Raw genomic sequence first — 15,810 nt, forward strand, 5'->3', positions numbered from 1 at the left:
TTTTTTAACTTTTTGATATGCACTTCATTTTCTGGAATGAACTTCATTTTCTGTAATGAACTCCCTTTTTTTTCTTAGAAATGCTTTTTTTTAGATATTATTTTTTTTTGGATATGTATGTACTGATATTTTGTAGCAGGTTATGGTATTTTTCCTACAAATCAACTCTATGGGATATGTATTTTACATTATCAGGGATATGTATCAGTTCATTTACTGAAATGAACTTCATTTTCAGGAATGAACACAAGTTTTCCTATAACCAATAGAGTTCATTTTGGTAAATGAACTGGTATACACAAGACAAAAGACAAAGTGTTGAAGTACTAGAGTTAATAGGTATCCATTAGATAGTAAGACAATGCATAATTTCTCATTATCTGGAATGAACCGCCCCTCTATCAGTTCATTTACTGAAATGAACTTCATTTTCAGGAATGAACACTAGTTTTCCTAGAACTGACTTGAATTCCATAAAGTTCATTTTCAGGAATGAAGTCCACCAAAACATCAAAGAAGGAACATTCATGCTACAAAATAAATTCATAAGAAAATAAGACAGAAAGACAAGGCATAAGATAGAACATTGATGTTATATACTATCCAAAATATGATAGATGAAAATATAAAACATACTAGATTATCAATTACATTAGAAGGTAATTCAGGTGATATTAGACATAAGAGTTTTCTGTTGCAATAAGAATTAATCTACTGTGCAATATACTATAGTAAAAAAGAGTTTTGTCTGTTTAATCTGTTCCAAGTAAGCAATTGCTAAGGTATTCTGAGTTGGAAAATTCACCCCAGTTCTCTTCATCCCCTGATGCAGTAAGAAGTTTGTAGGCCATCCCAACTCTTCGTGCTTGCATCTTCTCTATCATGTCAGCTTTCCTCAACACACTCTGCGACTTGTTTATGGTTGGCTTGACACTTCTCTTAATCCAATAGCAGGTGTACAGCAGGAAATCTGGATATGCTCCTTGATCTGGCACTCCTGGCAGATTTTCAAAGTTGACGTTGCTGCATCTCACCCTACGATGAGCTTTTAGCCACAAGTTGATGTGTTTTATGCAGTACATAGCCATTTTGTTTGCGTCAGCTTTGCATTGCTTACCAAGCTTTCCCTTTTTGATGGAGTTGTAATGCTCCCATGTGTATTTGCCGACGTCAAAAACCAGCAGACGCCAGTGTTCACCTAGTAACCCTTTTGATTTTGCATTACCACTGTGTGGGTCAGTATTCATAGGAATGAGCAGCTTTTCGGTTTTTTCAGGCATGCTTTTTATAAACTGATCAACTTCTTCTGTTCTCTTAAGTTCATTGTGCCACGCAAAAAATGTCTGAAAAACAAAAAGAGAAATGAATTAGATAAGCAGTTCTCATTCTATGCATGCTGGATTATACAGTTCAAATAGATAAAAATCAAAATAACCTTCATAGGCATGCATTTTTCTCTAAATCAGACACACTGCAAGCAAACAGTTCACTTTTTATCAATGGATAGGAATAAACACACTTACGAATGCTGCTGAATTCATAATCTCGAAGTTGATATACTTTCTTCGAGTCTCACTTTCCTCGCTATCATTGAGCATTCTATCGTTGTTTGCAGCTTTATACTTTCTGTATATATAGTAGCCCAGCAAGGTGGTATCCAAGTAATCATTGAACAACAGAGAAACGATTTAACTTCCTTGAACTGAAATTGGAATTTGCTTGTGATTCTCTGCTTTCCAAGCTGCTTGACTGCAAAAATAAAAAGAAAAAATGAACTTTCAAAAGTTTATACCAAAAAAGAATTATTAAAGAGAAACATATAAAGAGTTAGTAAGAGAAACATACGTAGTCATAGCTTTGCCGAAGAAATCACCAAATACCGCCAGCGCAGCATTATCAAATCTGTGGTACAAAGGAGATCCTCTTAGTTCTGGTAGATTTTGCTTGATTTCTTGTCTTACTCTTCGAGGAGGCTGTGTTGTTGCTTCTTGAATCCGATGTTCTTGTTGCGCCTGTGGTGTTGCTCCCTGAACATTTGCAGGCTCGAATCCTATTTTCCTCTTACCAACAGGGTTCTTCTTTATCTCTTGCTGCGCCTGTGGTACATTCTTCTTCTTCACTTCTTTATCTCTATCAACTTGAGGTGGTACCTTTGCCACTACCTTCTTTTCTTTGTTCAACATCAGTCTGAATATTGTTTTCTTTAAACTGTAATCTGATCCTGATATGAATTCATCCCCTATTGGTTTCACTGGTTTGTTTGATCTAGTAGTCATTCTACTAGTTTCTTTCGGTACTACTTTCATAGGTGTCTTCTGAGTCTGCTCCATCGATGAACCAAGGCCCATTTCATTCAGTTCTGCAACTATTTGTGAAACTGTTTCCACATCTGCGGCAGTTGTCTTTACTTTTTTTGACCTAGTAATCACTCCAGTTGCTTCTTGTGACACAGGGGTGGGCTGGTACTGTGTCATCCCAATCGAGAAACTAGGAGGACTACAGTCATTATTGATCGCCTTTAGTGTAGCTTTGATGACGGTGTCAGCTTCTTCATCATTCAAATCCTCATTCTTCTCATTCTTGTCATCAATAAACTGCAGACTCACATGCTCTTCTCTATCTAATATATCATCTGTGTCACTTGCCGTTACAAATAATTCAAGAAGCATAAATCAAACAATTATACACCTTCATTCTAAAGAATGAACTCATAAATATATTTAACTTCATTCTACAACATCATCATATAGATCTACTAACTTCATTCTATAAAATGAAGTCCAGCAAACATCAAAGGAGAAACATGGTTCACTATAGGAATGAGCTTTTTACAAATTTTCTAAACTTCATTCTAGAAATGAAGTCCAGCAAACATCAAAGAGGTAACTTGGTATACACCTTCATTATAAAGAAAGAACTCATAAAACACGGTATACACCTTCATTCAGAAGAATGAACTCAAACAACAATTTTCAGTACAATTTTTCTAGATTTCATTCTAGAAATGAAGTCCAGCAAACATGGTATTATTCATCAAACATCAAACATGGTATACACCTTCATTCAGAAGAATGAACTCCAACTTCTATATTTGTAGCCAGAGTTCATCCATGAGAATGAACTCCAACCTCTGCTTGAAAAGTCAGAGTTCATTTCCAGAATGAAGTCCAATTTCTATACTGTAGCCAGAGTTCATCCATGAGAATGAACTCCAACCTCTGCTTGAAAAGTAAAACTAAAATATTTGCAGAAGGAAAAAAATAATTTAGAATTCTTACCCAGTTCACACATTGATCAATACTCAAAGGAGTTGTGGTGTTTTTTGGAATTGAAGGAAGCTCTACTTCAGTCATCTCATCAAGGAGCTTTTGCTGAATATCACTTGCATCAACTTCTACAGAAGGATCTCCAACAGATAAGGCGGGAAAGAGATGATCAGAACCTCCAGCAGCTTCATTTACAACATCTGGTACTGCTTGCATTCCATCATCCACAGCAACATCTGGGTTTGCAATTCCAACATCATCATTCATATTTCCAACACCAGCTTCCATGGCCTCATCCACAACAGCATCTGATTGCATATCTTTGGAAGCCTTATGCTCATCAGTGAAAAGTTTAGTACGCATGTACTCTGATGCTTGGTCTGCCATGAATTTCTCCACATTCCCTCCTTGAGCTAGCAATGCATCAACTTCAGGTTGCTTTGAAGCCAAGTATATTTCAAGGAATTCCATCTTTCTATCAAAGAGTGTCTTCGAAGTTGTGGCTTCTGCAAGTGATTTGTTAAGGTCTTCCTGCCTTAACAAAAGATCAACATCTCCTCAGTATGCTTCTTTGTCAACTGTTGCATCTCTTGAGCATGTTTACCTCTCAGGTACTCTATTTCTTGAACATGTGTAGATTTCATATGTTCTATCCGGGCATTCATTTGACTGAATTCTTCCTCAAGCAATTCAGCCTTTGTCTTGGCTTTTTGCTTTTGCAGGAGCTTGTTTTCAGCATCGGTATATTCTTCCAAGAACATATCCGACAGCCGCACACAAAAAAAAAAAAAGAAAAAAAAATAGTTCATTACACACAATGAACACACTCATTAAACATTCCTTGTAGGTATCCATTACAATACAAGGAGAATGAACCAGAACATCAGATGATTCGACATTAACAGTCAGAGTTCATTTTATGGAATGAATTCCCAGTTTTATCATAAAGCAGCATAGTTCATTATATGAAATTGAATAAAATATAATGGTACTAGATTTTTACCTCTCCAAAATCATCAACATTCATCTTAGACGTTAAGTGTTTGCAAATGGTATCGATATTCCACCTTGCAAATCTTGGACGGTAGTCTACTATTTTCTTCACCTTTCACTTGGGTTTTAATTTCTTTGAATGCTCAGCAAACCAAGGCTGTAAAAGAGAAGAATTATACTGGTCAGTTATCAGCAACAATTCATTTCAAACATCAAACCTCAAAATGAAAAAATGAACAGTCTTTCATCTCACCAACAAGTAAAGGTAACACCCTTCAGAAGAACTTCTTCTCAAACTTTCCATCAAATGCTTGTGTATGAGATGCGGCAGAGATACTCTATCTATTGCCTCTAGGCAGGCTAGGTACTTGGTGTGGATGGAACCTCCATCACCAGTAGTAAGAAAAATAGTAGACGATAGAAAGAGCTCAAACATGGTTACAAGATCTTCAGTAGATCCTCTATTCCTAATCAATTCAACGATTTTTTCTTTCAATTCTGTGTTCTTTATATCAGAAAGTTTCTTTTTAGGTGGAACAAATTCGTAGGTTCGATAGAACCTTCCAGTAGTGTAGTTAGCTACGTTTCTAGTGTCCAATAAAGATTCTTCTATTCCACCTCCAGGAATACATGGTATTCCAAACATTAACGACAACTTTTCAGGTGATGATCTTAGCACATATGTTTCTTCCCCTACTTTGAAAACGAACGTATGGTCCTTTGTTTCAGGAATGAACTGATGTGCATCGCAGATAACTTGGACAACATGTATTGACTTAATCCATTCTGTAGCAACAATCTCTCCTTCCAGAAATACTTTGGCTACACTCCCCGACGGACTCCTATACAAAGCATCTCTCTGTTCTTCATTCAAAGCCTCATGTTTTGGAAGAGCTTTAATCTTAGCAGCAAGAGCAATGGCTCCAGCAAAGATACACTTTATCTTCTTATCTATAATTTTTTTTAAAGACAAAAGAAAAGAAGATTAATGGTTACATTTTTTAAATAGTATCTTATAAAAGAAGATAAAGTGTGGCTTGAGAAGGACCAATACTTTAGTTCATTCTACTTGGTGAACTCTCAAGCATTTCGAAGTCCATTCAATAAAATGAGGCTTTCAAAGAAGAACCAACACAAGAATGAATCTAGATAGTGTCAACACCGGCTTACTTCATTTTTGTACAAAATCTAGGTAGAATATGCAGGTATAAGAATGTAGATAATGAACTGTAAAATCTTGAAGCGCAATTTTTCTAGACTTCATTCTAGAAATGAAGCCCAGCAAACACCAAAGAAGAAACATGGACTTAGCGCAATTTTTATAGACTTCATTCTAGAAATGAAGTCCAACAAACACCAAAGGAGAAACATGGACTTAGCGCAATTTTTCTAGACTTCATTCTAGAAATGAAGTCCAGCATACACCAAAGGAGAAACATGGACTTAGCGCAATTTTTCTAGACTTCATTCTAGAAATGAAGTCCAGCATACATCAAACGAGAAACATGAACTCAGTACAATTTTTCTAGACTTCATTCTAGAAATGAATTCCAGCAAACACCAAAGGAGAAACATGGACTCATTACAATTTTTCTAAACTTCATTCTAGAAATGAAGTCCAGCAAACACCAAAGGAGAAACATGGACTTAGCACAATTTTTCTAGACTTCATTCTAGAAATGAAGTCCAGCAAACAACAAATGAGAAACATGGACTTAGCGCAATTTTTCTAGACTTCATTCTAGAAATGAATTCCAGCAAACACCAAAGGAGAAACATGGACTTACCGCAATTTTTCTAGACTTCATTCTAGAAATGAAGTCCAGCAAACACCAAAGGAGAAACATGGACTCAGTACAATTTTTCTAGACTTCATTCTAGAAATGAAGTCCGGAAAACACCAAAGAAGAAACATGGACTCAGTACAATTTTTCTAGACTTCAATCTAGAAATGAAGTCCGGCAAACACCAAAGGAGAAACATGGACTTAGCACAATTTTTCTAGACTTCATTCTAGAAATGAAGGCCGGCAAACACCAAAGGAGAAACATGCAGACAGCAGAAAAATTGGAATACATGCTCAATTCAACAACAAACAGATCAAAAATCAACTTCGAATTAGTGTTTTTACCTTTCGCTGCTTTCTTTACTCTTGATTTTTTTGTTACTGGTTCTTCTTCTTCTTGACTATCTCCTTCAAAAACAACTAATTGGCTATCTCTTTCTTCAACTTCTTCGTCTGAAGATGTATCTACTACTACTTTCCTCTTCGATTTACCCATTTAAGGTTTTGATTTCTTCAATTTTTCTAGGGTTTTTCGATTTTCTGGGTTTGGTTTTCTGATTTTGAAAACTGTTTTGATTTTGATTTGCGAAAGTTGAAATGATTTCGACTGATTTTGGTGGATTCTTGGTTTTGATGATGTTTTTCTCTGGGTTTTGGAGTGAAGAAGACGAAGAAGTTGTGGTTCTTTGGAAATGAAACTGAAAAGAAGGAGAGAGACAGTTGACGCGTTTTTAGGAGATCGTGGGTTGAAGGACACTTAAGGTAAGGGTATTATTGTCTGTTTGGTATTTTTTTTTAATTATAGACCAAACAGTAAAGGCGTTTGACCAAAGGACTAAACAGATATGGGCCCACCTAAAGAAGGACCAAACGATATTTTTGCCCAATTCTAAACTGCTCTCTGCAAATTTTTCATTCACAACTTTTTTGATTGTACGAACAAGACAAATTGACATGGCCACTTCTTATGAAGATTTTTCTCAGGTTAATTATTGTACAGTAGGTGTGTGAGGCTCCACCTGTGAGGGGCCAAACGTCTCTATTTGATGGAGGTGCTACACTGAACGAGGATTTTCTCCCGAGAATATACCGATACTCACAGCCCCTGGGGCTTACACCGAGGAGTTATAGGGATGGGTTTTTGGTGTGTGTTGCGGGAAAATTTTCGGAAGAAAATCCTTGGTACATAAATCATTTCTGTTATTTGATACATACTGTACGGGTTATTGTACAGTAGGTGTGTGAAGCTGCACCTGCGAGGGATCAAACGTCTCTATTTGATACATACGATAAGGATAACAGATATTAAATTTGATATTGTAGTCGCTCTCTTATCTTCACCTTTGGCGTGCACCACAACCCTAAGCATGTCTATAATTGAAGTGCATAAAATCTTTTCTAAGGGAGGAACGGTTCGAGAGATTCATTTTCTTTATCAAAGTTCTAGACCCCTTCTTTGTGCATTCTCAACATTATAAGTGAAAAATGGAGTCCACGTGTTTGTAAGTCGGCAAACATTAATTTTTTTCGTATGCATTTTTCATGTTCGAAAAAAATATAATGTTGCAATAAATTATATCTCTCAACCATACGTATAAATAAACTTCCTTTCAATGTCAATAAACTGTATCCTCCTACATTAAGTAGATTCTAAACAAAATACCCTAATATGAACACATTTCTTCATTTGACTCTGATAACTATAGTACATCACTGTAAGTATTTGAAAATTTTAATCTCCGTAACTTGATCTTTAACCCTCAACTTTGAAAGCACAGGAAATGTCAAGTGTACTTCGAATGGTCCCGCACAAAATCTGGTAGTTAAAACCTTAAGGACAAACTCTAATAATTTTTCCGCTAATTTCTTAATCCCTATTCAATCAAATTCACATTCTATAATAATAAGGAAGAGTCGCGTGACAGACAAAATGAACTCGCGACTTTTAGCCGTCGGTCTGCGTCAGATTTGATTTTATATTATTCTCTAACACTAGTTGATTGCCCGTGCCATAATGGCACGCGGTGGAAGGGCTGCTGGTATTACAGACATATATATTTTTATTTTTGGATCAGATGATGCCATGACGGAGGAATTTTATGACGGTAAGGTTATTTTAATTTAACTTCTATCAAGGTGGACCAAAGTGGCAAAATCTAAAGTGACGATTGTTTTCAATTTTATGTAGACGCGTGTCGACAAAGGGCTAATTTGCGCTGTAATTTAGCCAAGTGTTGCGAATATGGAGGGGTATGTACATCTTTTCGATGAGGATTACAGAGGAGAGGGGTATGTAGACCTATATTTTCCAGTTGGTAGATGTATCAACCTTTGCCGTATGTGCATCCTTTCCTCTATTTTTCACTCTCATTTCTTCTGGTTCTTCAGACTTTCTCACCATCGACTTCTTTAGATAGAGTCACTGCTTCAAATAAAAATACTTTTAGCATAGATTCTTCTTCTTCATTGAATACTAATTCGAAACCAATTTCTGTAGAGCTTCAATAAATTGTTAGTGAAGAACAGTTTGATAGGGCTATGGGTGAAGCTCAACAGCCTGATCAATCATTGCATATTTTATGCTTAGGGGATCTCTCTTATTAGTTGTTTCATTATATGACTTGTGATTTGGTGGTGGTGCTGGTTACGGCAAAGGCGGTGGTGAAGGAAGAGAGTATTTTGATTTTGATTAATGTTTGATACAAATTTTTGAGCCCAAAATTGAATTTCGAAAAGGAAATTGGTGTGAAATTGAATTGGTTTCAAGAACAATTTTCCAAATACCAATTTCACATCATACCAATTTTTATTTCACTTAAGAAAAAATTCCTATAATGGTGTTGGTGGTTAGTGGTGGTGGAGGACGGTAGTAGTTTGTTGCTTATGGTGGTGGTGGTTTGAGGGAGCAGATTTACTGAAGAATGTATTTTGTAACGGGACTGTGAGAAGAAAACTGAAGTCTTTTCCTCAGATCTAATACTATTTAATGTTTGACAAAATAAAATCTTTTCCTATGTTTAACAAATGTATCCTTCAATTTTTGTGTTATTACGATGATCCAGGTAGAAAGCTCAAAAACACGGAGGGACAATCGCGTCATTTGGTTTAGCACATTAGTCTGTATTGCCCTTGCGTTTATAAACATTTACGTCAGTCTAAGAGAGGAAAATTATGATATAGGGGTATGCGTGTCATTTCAAATGGTACACCAAAATTTTGGTAGACACCATACAAACCATTTTCGCTTATATTATATATTTTATATGTTCTTGCCTCCCTAAACTTTATAATATTTATTAAATGCTCCTTACTGTGCTTCGTCTTCTTTATGGGTCCAGATCCTCGGTGACCAAATTCCCACTATGGAAACTTCCTTCTCTTTCCTTCTCTCGAAACTTAGCGAAAAGTCAATCTCCAAGTCAAAATTAGTCAACCCAAATCCGAGTTCATTTAATTTGATCTGATCTGTATTTATTTTGTTTAATCATCAGTTTTAATTGCTTGTCTGAATCCTTCTGTTTGATTTCTTGTTTTGGATTTAGTTTTTTTTTAGTAAAATTCTCGATGTTTTTCTTACCCTAATTTCTGTTTTTCTTGTTACCCATTTCTTCGTGTCGATCTCTGGTACTAATTGATCTGTTTTTCTCCGTTAATGGCAGATTAATCTTCTCCTCTATCTGTTGCCACGCATGGTGTTGCAGTATTGTCCCATCAATTATCTGGGTTTCTCAATGGTTGGCAGTATCAAAGTTGGCGTCTTCAAAAGTTGGCCTTATCTAACAGTGGTGTGTAGATTCTTCGTCGTTATCTTGTTTTTCCATAGCTATCTGTTTGTGAATCGTTGGTTTGGATTTAACAAGCTGCTACCTTTTTCGATCTCTACTTCAGATGTTATCTCTATTTTTTTTAGCAGCTTTGATTCCTGCAACTTTTTATCTGTTCTTCCAATTTCTTAAACCTTTACCACATACTTATCCCTTTTACCTCTTGCCACCTCCTTCATGTTTTGATTATAAAACCCATCTCACAACCTTCTTCTTTCTTCATACCCTCTTCTGTTTTGTTATCTCCATCTTTCTCCTTATCTTCATGGCTCGCCCTTCTTTGAATAATATTGCTCACCATTTGGAAAGTGTTTCTATCAGTGAAGAACCAATTAGGAGAAGAGTGATTATGCATTCTAATACTGCTATCTTAGCTGGAATTAGAGATTGGCAGTTTAGTCTTGCTGGTAAGCTTTATGCTCCGGGGGTTATGTCTTGGCAGGATGCTGAACGTGCAGCTAAATTTATTTGGCCCCAGCTTCGAAAGCACAATCAATGGTTTGTCCAGGTGCGTGGTTTAGAACCAAATATTTTTGTTATCAAGTTTAAAATTTCAGAAGATAAAGATGCAATTTTATTTGGTGGAGCTTGGAACTTTGATGGTCATTTGATTGTCTTAAAGGATTGGAATCCCACTATGGATTATCGTTTACTGGATTTTACGGTATCTCCTTTCTGGTTAGAGTATAAATATCTTTTACCTGAATTCACCTATGCTGATATTCTTCGAATGTTTGGTAATATCGTTGGGGAAGTTAGAGTTATAGAACCAGATGGTGTGAATCCTCCTTCATCCTCTAAGTATAGATCTCTTGTTCTCATAAATGTTAACACTCCCCTTATTACTGGTATAACTACTGCTAATGCTGCTGGTGTAACTAGGTGGATTGGGTTTTTTATGAGAAACAACCATATCGTCTTTGTCCTGATTGTAAAGTTCCCAATCATGAAGAGATTGACTGTGCAAATATGACTCATACCCGGCATAAGATGGAAGAAATTGTTCGGGGTTTTGGTTTCGTAGAGCCAATTTTACCTCCTCAAAGGAATCCTGAGCAAGAGGCACAACTCTTTCTACAACATGGGTCTCAGAGACGGGATAGACTACGGCAACCTATGGAACAACAGCCTAGACCCTTTGATGGTATGCGCCTTTCAATCTTCTCGGCCACTGATTCAGGTTCTGGTGCTTCCTCTTCTTATCACAATCAAGCTAGACCCTCTTCTCCTTTGAGACCTTCCTTTCCTATGACTAGTGATGGTGCTAGTACTAGTGGTGTTAAGAAAAGATATCGTCGTACACCTACTTTGGTTATAAATTCTGAGCCGCTTATTTCTGATGCTGATTTGGAGGACAAGGTGGTTACCTCTCAAGCGGATGATATTGTCTCTGTTGATGATGAACCCACTGCTTCAGCCCTAAATAATGTTTGGGACATTGCTGCAGCCTCTGCTTATAATGCACAGAATCACACTGATGCATGGCAACAGGTGATTGTCAAAACTTTTCCTTCCTTTTCCAATTTTGCTTTGTTATTTCTTTTACTGTTTTCTTGCAGTCTTTTTTTCATTCTCTCTATTATTGCTGTCATGAAAATTCTTTCCTGGAACTGTCAAGGTATAGGAAACCCTTATACCCGGGATTACCTTCATTTCTGTTTGACCAACAACGACCCTGATATTTTTCTCTTGTGTGAAACCAAAGCTCAGTCTAATAATATGAGGTTTTATCTTTCTATAACTAATTATCCTCATTACTGGTTTCATCCCGCTTTGGGTCTCTCTGGAGGTATCTCTCTTGGCTGGAAAAATGGAATTGATATGGAAATCATGCATACAACCTCAAAAACTATCCATGCTATTGTCCACACTCATGATAATAATATGGATTTCTTGATAACCTTCATGTATGGTGCTCATGATGATACAGAAAATGCTAACCAGTGGCAATATCTTATTACTATGCATTTGTTTGTTGATCTTCTTTGGGTTCTTATTGGTGATTTAAACTTCACTATGCATGACTCTGAAACTCATAGCTCTAGTGTCACTCATCCTCATCATGATAGACATGTTAGAAATTTTGTTCAGCATCTAGGTCTTATTGACTTAGGTTACTCAGGAGCTGACACAACTTGGTCAAATCATCGTAGTGGAGATGATCATGTCTCTGCTCGTCTAGATAGAGCTTTAGTGAATAATCGCTGGATCAACCACTACACAAATGCACACCTTCAAAATTTAGTACCTGTTGCTTCGGATCACTGCCCGATTCTGCTACATACAGTACATTCTGCTACAAAACATTCTCCTTTTAAATTCTACAAGTGTTGGTTTAAAATGGATTCATGTTCTGATACTATTGCACGCAGCTGGCAACATCGTTTTTCGGGGTCTCCTTCGTTTCAGTTTTCCAGTAAATTAAAACTAACCAGAACTCAGCTGCAGATATGGAAAAGGCTTTCTTTTGGCAACATCGAGAATAACCTTCAAAATATTCAGAAGCAGCTTTATTTTTGCTATGACTGCAATTTGCCTTCTTCTCATCCCAAAGTTAAGCATCTAAGCTCTTCCTTGCAGCAATGGCTTTCGATTCAAAAGGAGTTCTTCATGTAAAAAGCAGGTGATAAATTTCTTGAGGCAGATAGAAACACCTCTTATTTTCATTCCATAGTCAACTACAATAAGAGACGATCAACTATCAATTCTATCCAGGGTCCCTTGGGCATTTGGTTTGATAGCAGAGGTGATATTGAAGCTATTTTTACTAACCATTTTAAAAGTATTGCTACTTCTTCTAAGCCTCAGATTAATAACGACATTCTGCAGCTTTTTCAAACTTGCGTTTCAGAATTACAGAATAACAGTCTTATCCAGGTGCCTCAGGCTCAAGAAATAAAGGATGTGGTTTTTCAAATCAAACCTTGGGCTTCTCCGGGTAACGATGGGTTTCAAGCTGGATTTTATCAACATTGTTGGGATGTTGTTGGCACTGAGGTAATCTCCATGGTACAATATTTTTTCACTCATAAACATATGTTCAAGGCCATAAATCATACTTATCAGGTTTTAATCCCCAAAATTTCAAACCCAAAAACTCCTGCTGATTTCAGACCCATAAGTCTGTGCAATGTTAGCTATAAAATTATCTCTAAAATTTTAGCCAACCGCCTTAAACCCCTTCTTCCTGATATTATCTCCCCTACTCAAACTGCCTTTGTTGCAGGAAGACATATCCATGACAATATTATTATTGTCCATGAGATTTTGTTTAGTATGAAACATAAAAAGGTTAAGAAGGCTTTGGTTGGTTTGAAATTAGACATGTCAAAGGCTTTCGATAGGGTGGAATGGTCTTTTCTGCTTTCTATCTTTCGGCAACTGGGTTTTCATAATGATTGGATTAGTTTAATAGAGCAGTGTATTTCTACTTCAAATATTTCCATTCTTATCAATGGCAGTCCTTCTTCAACTTTTTCTCCGACTCGGGGTATTCGTCAAGGAGACCCATTGTCTCTTTTTTTATTTCTTTTTGTTATGGAAGCTTTTTCTAGACTCCTGCAGCTTAATGTAGACTCTGGTTGTCTTTCAGGGATTAGAATTAATCAGCACTGCCCTGTAATTAATCATCTGTTCTTCGCGGATGATTGTTTGTTATTTTTTGAAGCTGATTCTACTCAAATGCAGCAGCTTAAACACTTGCTTCATATATTTGGACAAGCTTCAGGTCAGGTGATAAATATGCAGAAATCAACCTTATTTTTTGGCAAGCACACTTCTAATGCTCATAGGTCTAATATTATTGGTATTCTTGGTATGAAAGTTATGGGCCTTGGCGAAAAATACTTGGGTATACCTCTTCTGCTGCATAGATCCAGACATAAGAACTGTCAGGGTATTATTGATAACATGAATAACAGATTGCAGGGCTGGCAGAGCAAAATTGTGAATCAAGCAGGAAGAACTACCCAGGTTAACTCCGTTCTAAGCTCTATGGGTCTGTATCAAATGCAGGTCTTCAAACTTCCTGAAACATCTCTTCATCAAATGAAAAAAATTCAGAGAAGCTATTGGTGGAACAGTTATGTCAAGCCTCATTCTCAAAAGTACATTTCTTGGAAAAAGGTATGTTTACCTAAAAGGCTAGGTGGTTTAGGACTTAAAAATATGTGCAACTATAACTTAGATTTTCTTGCGAAACTTGCTTGGCATTTGTTACATAACCAAGATGCTTTATGGGCGAAGCTGTTGAAAGGTAAACATTTTCCTCATCATGACCTGCGTTTCTTCCCTCCACCGGTTAACTTAAGTTCAAGTTGGATTTGACAAAGTATCTCTATTGGGCTTAAAATTGTGTTGAAAAATGCAAAATGGCAAGTTGGTAATGGAGCTCATATCAACATCTGGACTTCTAACTGGATTTCTTCTCTGAATTCTTCTTTACAGGACTGGGGTGATTTGAATACGTCTAACTACCAGTTGGTTTCTGATCTTATAGATACTGATACTGAACAGTGGAATGTGTCGCTTCTTCGTCTCCTTTTTACAGCTGATCAGGTGAACTCCATTTTAACCATTCCCATTCAGTTAGATCAAGAGGATAAATTAATCTGGTCCTTTACAACCACTGGTATTTTTACTACTGCCTCAACTTATAGGATGTTGTGTGATAAGGATATCCTAACAGATAACTCCATGGGTTTATCTCAACATTTTTGGTTATCCTTTTGGAAGTTGAAAGTACCTTACAAGTTTCAACTTTTCCTGTGGAGAGCTATTCACAATGCTGTTCCAGTCAAAGCAAGAATTTTCACCCATGTGCATAATGCTGATTTACACTGTGTTCTTTGCAACCACTATCAAATAGAAGATCTGGATCATCTTTTTCTTCATTGCCCTTTCACTAGGGCAATATGGCATTATTTTTTACCTAATCAGTTTCATTTTATTTTGCAACACTCTTCTCTCTTATCCTGGATTCAGACTTGGCAACTCAAAGACTCCATCATCAACATCCAGAAGTCCCCTGAGATTGTTCACTTAGCTATGTGCATCATGCATTTCATATGGAAGATTCGATGTAGTGTTGTTTTTAACAATACCACCCCCAACCATAACTCTGTAGTCCATCAGGTCACTTCATACATTCTCCAGCATCATCTAGGAAACACTCCTGCTAACTTCAGTCATCCTAATGTTCATAATAAGCGTTTATATCATAAATTGGAACCTCCTCCTTTGCAGTACATAAAAATTAATATTGATGCTTCTTATCATTCTACTTCTTTCTTAGCTGGTATTGGAATTATAATTCGGAACTCTGCAGGGGCTTACGTCATGGGAAGGGGAGCCTTGAAAAGAGCTAGTAATGCTCAGCAGGCTGAAGCTTGGGCAATGTTGGAGGCTATGCAACTGGAAGATTCAAATGGTTGGTCTCGAGTGATTTTTGAATCTTATAATCTGGGAATTTGTTCTTTTCTTCAACAACTATCTTCTCTTTGTCACTGGCAGAGTATGCCCCTGTTGCGAAAATGTGTAAACATATGTAATATTAATCCTGTTTGGTCTTGTAGTTTTGTGTATAGGTCTGCTAATAAAGTTGCAGATGCAACAGCGAAGGCAGCTTATAAACATAATCTATGTGGGGATTGGTGGTTTCATCCACCTCCTTTGTTAATTCCCTATATAGATTGTGATGTATCTGGTACTCGTGTTTAATACAAGTTATTTCCTTGTTAAAAAAAAAAAAAAAATTCCCACTGTCCTCTCCAGTAACAATGCACCACGTGGAACCAAACTCCAATTTATTTTAGATATATAACTCGTTTTCTAATTTAATTAATTCACATATTTAAACGGCGAAAAAATAGGAAATCAATATCATTTCCGTATCCTCCTTCTGCATAAAATGTTCTTTAAATCATCAATTAGGTATTTTCGA

At 36.6% G+C, this 15,810-nt stretch overlaps 1 protein-coding gene across 1 annotated transcript; it reads left to right on the forward strand.

Moving 5' to 3' along the window:
* The first annotated feature begins 10,859 nt into the window (after nucleotides 1–10,859).
* On the forward strand, nucleotides 10,860–15,587 carry LOC113305978. Its single transcript, XM_026554969.1, has 3 exons — nucleotides 10,860–12,481; nucleotides 12,614–13,994; nucleotides 14,316–15,587. The coding sequence occupies exons 1-3, from the start codon at nucleotides 10,860–10,862 to the stop codon at nucleotides 15,585–15,587; spliced, it is 4,275 nt and encodes a 1,424-aa protein (XP_026410754.1).
* Nucleotides 15,588–15,810: the final 223 nt, after the last annotated feature.

This window comes from Papaver somniferum, chromosome 8, assembly GCF_003573695.1.
Source record: "Papaver somniferum cultivar HN1 chromosome 8, ASM357369v1, whole genome shotgun sequence".
NCBI classification, from domain to species: domain Eukaryota; kingdom Viridiplantae; phylum Streptophyta; class Magnoliopsida; order Ranunculales; family Papaveraceae; genus Papaver; species Papaver somniferum.

Bases quoted from the DNA above. Each gene is read 5' to 3' on its own strand.
- LOC113305978 (XM_026554969.1), top strand. From the start codon at position 10,860: ATGGAAGAAATTGTTCGGGGTTTTGGTTTCGTAGAGCCAATTTTACCT. The intron at 12,482-12,613 runs GTAAAAAGCAGG...GTTTGATAGCAG, and splicing joins ATTCAAAAGGAGTTCTTCAT to AGGTGATATTGAAGCTATTT. The intron at 13,995-14,315 runs GTATGTTTACCT...TCTTCTTTACAG, and splicing joins AGTACATTTCTTGGAAAAAG to GACTGGGGTGATTTGAATAC.